The 9,896-nt window shown below is 31.2% G+C and overlaps 1 protein-coding gene across 1 annotated transcript; it reads left to right on the forward strand.

Moving 5' to 3' along the window:
- Positions 1 to 4,586: 4,586 nt before the first annotated feature.
- On the forward strand, positions 4,587 to 5,991 carry LOC132286341 (protein NIM1-INTERACTING 3). The gene has a single exon (XM_059788668.1). The coding sequence runs from the start codon at positions 4,797 to 4,799 to the stop codon at positions 5,220 to 5,222; it is 426 nt and encodes a 141-aa protein (XP_059644651.1). The 5' UTR covers positions 4,587 to 4,796; the 3' UTR covers positions 5,223 to 5,991.
- Positions 5,992 to 9,896: the final 3,905 nt, after the last annotated feature.

Here is a 9,896-nt window from a genome sequence, read left to right on the forward strand (position 1 = left end):
AAATATATATATATATATATATATATATAAGGTGATAATAAAACAAAATTACATCATACAGAGTATCTCTTTATCATTTATTATTAAAAATCGTATAAGTAAGGGTTAAATCGAATTTTTTATTTTTTTTTTAACTTGAGTTCATATTTTGTACACAACCAATCCATTCTTTCCACTGTGGGATTTCTTGCCTTTACAAGTAGACTTGTAAATGAATGGAATTCTGATTCGAAACCAATATGATTATCTACATATGAATTGACATAAAATCTGATAATTTGTTATCTTAATGAATCGTATATGAATTATAGATAATTCGATCCGATAATGATCTGATATGATTAAAATTAAATTTTTTTTTTTTATTACATTACAATATAGTAATATGAATGTTAAATATATTAGTTATCTACTATTAAATTTTATATATTAATTATTTACCACTATATTTGTTTGGTTCAATAGTTATATTATGTATAGTTCTATATGTTACCAATTCTCCACTCCATCTAACCTTATAATTAGACATGTCAGTAAATTTGATTTTAATTTGAATCTAGATTCGATCCAATCTGAATCCGAGTAAAATAAGAGATAAATTGGAATATTCAATCCGATAACCCATTAGCAATCCAAATTCGATAATATGTTAGTTTAACGAATCGAATATGAATTTGATTGATCCAATTAGTTAACAGACTTATTTACAATATGATGAGCAGATGGGGGCTTGTACCATTTTAAATTGCTCTATCATAATTATTTGATGTCTTATGTAGGCTATGCATCTAATGTGACACCTCCTAATTTCAACATATAAGTTGGTCAGGCTTGTATATATAAAAATTAGGTGATATCAAACACTTGTTAATAAAAAAGTATAGAATAGAAAATGCAGTAATGAAAGAATTAAAGGCGGAATGAACAACTATCATTAAATAAACTCAACATTTTGAAGTAGAAAAGAAATTATGCTAGCTTGATGACGGGAAACAATAGAATCTTTGATCATGCAAACTAACGATGAACAATAACTTAAATCACTTAAATGTGTAAACGTGTACCAACGGAAAAATAATAAACTCTTGAAAAACTCACACAAAGGCCCTTTTAAGGGTTTTAAAATGTTTAATGTAAAAGCCGTGATGGTTTATGTGTGCGTGTGAATGAGAGTTTATATAAAAGATTAGAGACGCCTAGCAAAATTAGAAACCTTCTCAATTTGGTAGTAAAACATCCCTTTAATTCAGGCTTAAAAAGGTATTAAAAGTTGACTAAAACAAAACTTTTCTTGCATATTCAAGAGAAGGTGCAAAAAAATATAATTTACACCTCAAATTATATAATATCTCTAGAACTGAGGAAGAAAAAAAAATTGAAGAGATTCTAAAAGTGAAAGTGAAGTACCAAAGGATCAACTTAAAAAAATGAGTTATTCATTTATTTATTATTTTTTTAACTGCAACTTAAAATATGAGTTAAAGTTTCATCATCCACAGTTGTTACAACCACCACAATTAGAATAGCAGTGAGGGCATCAATGGTAATCTCTCAAGAAATTAAAAAGTATTTCATGGCACATGTCCTGTCCCAGCCTTAGGAACCTATCTAGAAATATATATGTAACATTAAGAATGGGGTAATGATGTAATGCTTTAATTGAAGAATATACAGACAAGTAATGTGATTAAAGGCAATAATTAAGGAAGATTAATGGAACTGTGAAAGAACAGTTGGTTTTATGGCTACTGCAAACCATACAAGGAATTAATTTGAGATGGACATCATTCATATAGATGTCACCATAGTCCATACCAATATAAAGGGTTGTAGATATTAGGTCTCTGAAAAATAGCCTTAACACTCCACAATTAATTTATTTCTTCTTCTTTTTTCTTTTTTAATTATAATTGGAGAGAAAAAATAAAGCTAAAATCATTCGGAGAGGAACAACGATTAAAAATGTTTGCTAATACGTTGTTGGTTAAAGAGCAAAAGGTGAAATCAGATTAACTAGTTACTAAAGTAATAATTAAAAGATGATCAATGTCTGAGACATGGCTTTTCTTTCAAATTTTTTATTTCTTTCAATAGGAGTTCTGGGTATAAAGTCATTATCTAGTTGAATTATTATCATATTTCTATATATTGGAGGAGATTTTAATATACATGTCAATAATGGAGCAAGTCTTTGGGATGAAATCAATTTCATGTTGAATTAGATTTTTATAATCTAATCATATTTTAATGTACATGTAAATGATGAGTGGTGCATCTTGTTGTTCCTCAACAAATATTAATAATCCCATCCTTACCTGCCACTAAATACCACTTCGTCGAGGCAGCCTAATTGACATCACCATCATCTTTGTCGTCATCATGTGATGTTTCTTTGACGATCATTTGTGAACTAGTCTTCCTTTTTATGATGGATACATATATTAAAATTGTAACATGTCTATATCATAACTTTATTTTCTTTCCAAAGTTGACGTGGTAAAGTAATTTGTTTAAACTAATAATAATAATAATAATAATTTGTTTAACCTAAAATTTTTAATTAGTCATGTAGATTAAAATATAAGAAAGCAAGAGATCTCTGATACTTGGTAAAGATAAAAAATTAAAAATTATAAGTCAAATAATTTACTTTTGACAGTTCAATCCAAAAGTATTAGACTCGTTACCTTTTTGGGAGTACATAGGCAAAAAGTAAGTCAGAAAACGTATACAAATCATGAGATAAAGTAATAAAATAAAAATCAGGCTCTAAATTTGTCAAAAAAATAGAGCCAAAATTTTGCAATGAAACCACTACGAAAGAACGCAGCAAACAGGAGCGACTCAAAGGCCAGGTTATTATCAAGGCAACAGCTCCAAAGTTACAATCATAAGACATTTAAAATTCCGCACAAAGTCGGAATAAAACCAAAACCGATCTAGATCTGAAATTTAGCCAGAGAAAAACAACATATTTATTCAAGAGAGTCGAAAACAAACCAATCAAGAACAGATCTAACTAAATGAAATCAAAAACGACGTAAAAAAATACACACGGAACGCACTTATTAAAACACGCCGAGTTTATTATAATCGTGGGAGGTAGTTATCACCTCCCCACTCCCATAAAAAGGAGGAAAAATATCAACTAGGCGGATGAAAGAAAGTAAAAAGAGAAAGGTAGAGAGAAGTGGGAGCGTTTTTGGGTCCAGTCCACTACTCTAATATTAACCATTATCATATATCTTTGTTTGAATTCTATATGAGTGGATTTGATTTTTAACGAATGAAAACTCATTTAAATTAGGTCTGACAGTCAAACTTAATTATCACTCAGATAAGTCTCAAAACTGAATTATTATAAAAAAATCTCACATTCTTGTATTTTGTAAGTACGATGAATCAAAACTTATAAATCATGTAATTAACTTCAAATAATTGAATTAAGAATCATTTTTCAACCAATAATTACACACTCAATATATATATAATTGAGAAAGGGTGTAGATAATGCCACGTGAAAGTTGCGTGTGGGGGACATGTTTAGGTAAATGATTCCAACCTATGAAGTACGGACACCGATACAAGACACGAGTACGACACAACACGATAAATTTTAAAAAATTAGGACACGACGAGGATATGCCTATAAAATAATATATATATATATATATATATATATATATATATATATATATATTCAAAATATAATTACTAGAACCTTGCACATTCATTTTCCTAATAACAAACAGGTATATATAAATACAAAATTGTAAATAAAACAACAACAAATAACATGACCAATTTTAATAATTTCATCTTTGTTATAAGAAAAACATAAACAAGACAAAATATAAAATAAATGAAAAATAAAATTGATCCAAATTTCAAATGAAGATGTGCAAAAAAGATATAGTTATAATGGGCTAAATATGTACATGAATAAACATAAATACTTTCAGTCTTTCACAAAGTGTTGTTCATATAACTTTAAAAAAAAAAAAAAATGTTTTGTTCATATATAGAGATAATTAAAGAAGAGGAGATTGAGAGAGGAAATGAGAGGAAATAAATTTACTGTGTAATACTCTGTTGTCTGAAATTGTTATTTTATTTTTTCAAAATTTTAATTTTAAACTTCTAAAAAATTATATTAGGTACCCATTTATTAAAAAAAATTACAAAATATATCAAGCCGTGTTCTCGCCGTATCTGTCCTCCGCATGTCTGAACAATGTCTACCCCGTGTTCGAACCAACCTTGTCTGACATTGTTACGGGATCCCTACTAAGAGTCTCCGTGAGTCATATATTCCAACCAATGGAAAGAAGTCCGTAGCAAGACGCCACATATGACATGTCAGGGCATGGGCGTCACTTTAAATGGAAACATTACGTTATGGCCAATGACGCATTCAACCATTTTGATTCTTATTCTCCTCAGACTCAGCCGACCCCACCTCCCTCCATTGTTACCAAAACACCCTCCACCTCTTGTCCAATCAAGTCAAGTTAAATGCGCCCATTTTCGTCAATTACAACACGCTTCTTCCTGACAAAGACCAAAACAATCATCTCCCACGCGGACCTGACTCCTTTATATGGGTCAACTTTATTGGAAGCACAGTTCACCAATTCATGCACACACACAGTTACACACACAAACTGATCTCTCTCTCTCTCTCTCTCTGTATGTGTTTGTTTCATTAATCAGCTCGGAGGGAGTAAGTAGTATAGGCCATACCTCACTTTCTCTCTCCTCTCTCTCTCTCTCTCTAAATTTGTACTGTAAATAATATGGAGGGAGGTGGGAGGAAGAGGAAGATGGAGAAGGAACAAGAAGAAGAAGATGAAAATGAGAAGATGGAGAAGTTCTTTGCTTTGATTAGAAGAACCCGAGAGGTCCGCGAAATGATGGGCATGGACGGAGAAAAGAAGAAAGCATCTGATCAAGAAGATAAGCCGCCGGTGGTGTCCGCGGTTTGGAATCCGACATTCCGGCCAGAGGATTTCGTCAAGCTGGATCGTGCTAATCCTCAGTCTAAAGTTCAAACTGATCATGATCATAATCATGATGACCATGCAATTACCCCACCAGTACTACCAGTAGTAGTACTAGTAGCAGGTCCTTCTAAGAGAGAAGAAGATGAAAGTCAAAAACAAGAACACGACAAAGAAGGAGGTGGGGATGGAGATGGCTTGGACCTCAAGCTTTCTTTGTAGCTAGTTGGGTTAATTTGGGGAATTCATGTGCATTGGGTGTTGAATAATGTAATTTGTTAGGTCATGTATTGGTTCAACTATTCCATATTATTTGATGGGTGGTTGAAAACATATATGTACATATACATATAAGGGACACTGAGCCGCCCCAACTTTCTCTCCCACCTCTCTCTGACTTTCTCTCTCTAACAGACACTCCCTTTAGTGGGACTGGGGGGAGATGAAGACCGTGTCCCACTACTGCAATAAACTCGACATGTTTCAGTAAGTGTTTTTCGTGGATGTTTTCTTACGCCGTTTTTTTGTTTTCTTCGTCTAGTTTTGTTTATATTCGGTTCGTTTTCGGATCACACTGGCGGATCTGTTGTTTTCTCTGATTAGATCTCTGGTCTGGGTTGGTTTTGGTTTTCCCCGCCTTGTTTTAATCTTTTTCTCCTTGATTTGATCTTCTGCGGGGTTTCTTGAGTGTTGTAATGCCTTGTAGTTGTAGCTTTGGAGCGGTTGTCGTGATGATGGCCAGACTTTTCGGTCTGTCTTGTTTGCTGCATTCTCCCATAGTGGTTCTGTTTGCAGAGTATTAGATTTTATTTCCTCCCTAAATCTAGAGCCTGTTCTTCATTTATTTGCTTTATTTTAAGATTTGTATGTTTTTTCTAACTTGACTTTATACGTTTGTACTATCATCTTGGCTTTAGGCCTTTGTACTTTTGAATGACAATATATATATATACACACACACATGCAATGTGCAACTTGTTCTTCTTTAATCATTTTCTGGTTAGAAATTTTAAAAGTTTAAACTGCTTTTGTTCCTAATTAATGGATTGTAATGGCTTTCCCACCACTAAGTCAGCTTACTTGACCCTACTTAATTATCACATCAATACAGTATTAGATTGTCAAGAATCGATGAACTATTAAAAGATATTTTAAAATCTGAATTAATTAGTTAAATTTTTGTTTTTTTTTCATATCATGAGTAAATTAAATATAACAATGACTTGCTTAAACATAACAATGACTTGCTCAACATAGGGCCAGTTTTGTGATTATCAAAATTTTGAAAGGCTAGGTGAATTTTAAAATACGAGACCTTTCTACGTAAGGCTTTCGTCACAATTATCCGATCTAGATTTACGAATTATTATAGATTATTCTTTGGTAGAGGGGAAAGAATTAGGGGAAGAAGGGCTCACATGAAATGAATGGAAAGATCGGGAAATTGGAAGAAGAAAGGATTTTTTGGTTAGTTCGCATGGAATTAGCTAAGCATTTTATTTGAACAAATATAGAATCAGAATGGCAAAAAAAATTTAAGAGTAAAATTTTCATTAAAATGAGCTCGAAATAATTTGGGGCCTTAGGTAAAAAATAAAAAGTGATATTTAAATAGTATATTAATATTAAATAATATTTATTTAAAAATCATCCTTTTAGTTTGTGAAATACAAAATTACTAATTAGATTTTTGTATTTAAGTTTGGTTAAAATATACAAATATATGAAATATATATATATACACAAAATTATAATAACAAAATTAATAAAACTAAAAAATAATTAAAGAAAAAGAACAATAGAACTTAATTTAGAATATCGCCTGACCCTTCGCTCATTAGAGAAGAGCTCCAATCCAGTACTCTTACAAATTCTTCAATAGAATGAAAATGAGTTCAAATTGAAAGTAATGAATATTAAGTGAAGAAGAAAGAGGAGGGGGACGACTTGTCGAGAGGGTAGAGAAAGTATGTGAGGAGTAAGAAAAAATAAAAAAATAAATAAAAGATAAAAGCTAGAAAAATAATATAAAAAGTTTCACTACTTTCTCAAATAACAGAAAAATAATAGTAGTATATAATATTTACTGAGAGAGAGAGAAAAAAAAAAAGAAAAAGTTATTTAAGAATATAAATTTTTGGAACCAATATTAAGATTTATGTGAGGAGGAGAGAGAAAGAGGAAGAGATAGATAGAAAAAAAAATAATAATAAATAAAAGAGAGGAAGACATTAAAAAAAAAAGAAAAGAAAAGAAGTCTTTTAAGTATATAAATTTTTGGATCCAATATTTCACGAATGGCTGGGGAGACATCATTTCTACTGTTGCTTTGAACAAAAGCAAAAAATCCCATCAAAGGTGGAGAAAGAGGTACACATTTGGACAATAATCCTTTTTGGAAAATATATATATATCTAACCATTCACTACAACGTACAATAACTTTCTTTAATTATATAACAAATAAAAAAATAAAAATTTTATTTAATTATATTTGATATAAATAAATAATTAAAAATTATTTGTTTAAACAATTTATTAATAGTGTTCCATATGTGATTATCGCTACACGTTAGAGAATATAAAAATATCATAAGAAATATTTACTCCATGATTGATTTAACGTCAGATTTGGCTAAATTTCTTGTGATATTTCAATATTTATGGTAGGTCATCATGTTCATAAATTATTGCATAGGTTCAAATTTCAATTATATCCTTGTTGATGATGATAACGTGACTGAAGCTGCTGACAATAACAAGTGCTATGATTTTAACCCCGTAAGCGGGTCCCATTGAGCAAAGAAATCTTGCAAGATGCTCAATACTATTATTATTAGGATCAATATGATAAGAAATATTGACGATTTGATTTACTTGATTCAATCCAAAGAAGTATTTGATTTGTAATTTATTAGATATTCTTCGTTCTAATACCTCAATAGTAATGAAGAGTGAAGAAAAATTTATATAACTTTAGAGCTCTAAATTCTAATACCATACATAATAAACAACATTTTTTGTTATTATTATTATTTTGTTCAATTGCATACCGATTGAACGACGAATAATATATGTATAACATATTATATATTTATATTTGATCTGATCATATTATACATCTGGACAATAATTTTTTTTTGGAGGAGGAATTGATTATTGCACGTTGTGAATTGTTAGATTTATTATTTTTAAAAAAAATTTTATCAATTGTATAATAAATAAAAAAAATAAAATATTTTATTTAATTATATTTGATATAAATAATTATTAAAAATTATTTATTTAAACAATTTATTATAAGTATTCCGCGTGCTTATGTCCGCTGGTTAGAGAATATGAAAATATCACCGGAAATATTTACTCCATGATTGATTTGACGTCAGATTTGGCAAAATTTCTTGTGATATTTCAATATCTATGGTAGGTCATCATGTTCATAAATTATTGCATAGGTTCAAATTTCAATTATATGTTTGCTGATGATGATAACGTAACGTAAGTTGCTGACAATAACATGTTCTATGATATGATTATAAGCCCCGTAAGCGGGTCCCATTGGGCAAAGAAATCTTGCAAGATGCTCAAGATTATTATGGACAATACTTGTATCCAAAGTTCAATCATATGGCGATACGTGTTAAAAATAAAATATAAATTAAATTAGATAAAATTCAGCTTAATTCGGGTTTGACCAGTCTAACAATTCCAACAATTTTAAGGACCAAAATAACCCTATCTTCTCCCTCTTCATTCTCTCTCTATCAATTCCCTCTTCTCTTTCACCCATGTCTCAAACACCATATACCGTCATCAAGGTTGCCGCCGCCGTTTACCACCACCAACTCTCTGTGATATATATACATATATGATTATACACATATATACACACACACACACATGTTTGCACACAGAATTGTCGGCAGGACATATACCCAATATTACACATAAATTGGGTATATATATAAATTGGTATGTGTTTGCATATATATATATATATATACATATATGAGAGATCGCGAGGAGTACCATCTACTGGACGGCGAGCTCTGATTTGGGGAACGCATGCGACTAATTTGGTCTTGTTTATAATTGGTGATGAGGTTGTGTTTGGTGGGGTGAGCAGTGGTATGTTTGGGTTTGTAATTGGCAGAGAGTTCTAATTTGGGCGAAGGCGGCTGATTTGGGTACGATCTTACTGCTTGGGGAGAATTACTGCTGGGCACAGGCTGACTAGAAAAAGGGTAGTGGTGGAAGCAACGCAAGGAAATTCCGTCTCTCACCGGGTCGCCTCCGGCTCTGTCGCCTGTCGCCACGCTCTGCGGCTTTTGTCTGATGAATTCCAGTTTCTTTCCCGGGTACCACTGGCTTTTCTCTGATGATGTTGTGTTTGGTGTCGAAGTGGTAGAGGCGGAAGGTGAGGTAAGGGAATGTTGTGAGGATGGTGCGGCGGAGGTCGGCGCGGCGGTGGTGAAGGAGAAGATGTAGAGAGAGAATGAAGAGGGAGAAGAAAGGTTATTTTGGTCATTAAAATGGTTAAAGCAACAGGTCAAACCCAAATTAAGTTGGGTAATATTTAACTTAATTTTAAATTTTGTTGACACGTGTCATCGTATAATTGAATCACGTACTCAAATTGACAAACTTCATCCAAATCAATCTAATAAGAAATATTCACTATTTGATTTCATTGATTCAATCCAAAGAAGTATTTGATTTCTAATTTATTAGATATTCTTCGTTCTAATACCTCAATTCGTTCAGAGAAATATATATATTTTTTTATTAAAAATTTAAAAATAAATTAAGAAAAGTGAGAGAAAGATGACCACTATCTGGACCATAAAATAGAAGAATTGAGACATTTGATTCTTAGTTAACTAAAAATAATAATGAA

This window comes from Cornus florida, unplaced genomic scaffold (assembly GCF_030987335.1).
Source record: "Cornus florida cultivar Cherokee Brave unplaced genomic scaffold, ASM3098733v1 CherokeeBrave_3.0.0_Hap2_Chr02, whole genome shotgun sequence".
Taxonomy (NCBI): Eukaryota; Viridiplantae; Streptophyta; class Magnoliopsida; order Cornales; family Cornaceae; genus Cornus; species Cornus florida.

What these genes read in the sequence shown, in the direction of transcription:
- LOC132286341 (XM_059788668.1), top strand. Translation starts at nt 4,797, where the DNA reads ATGGAGGGAGGTGGGAGGAAGAGGAAGATGGAGAAGGAACAAGAAGAA.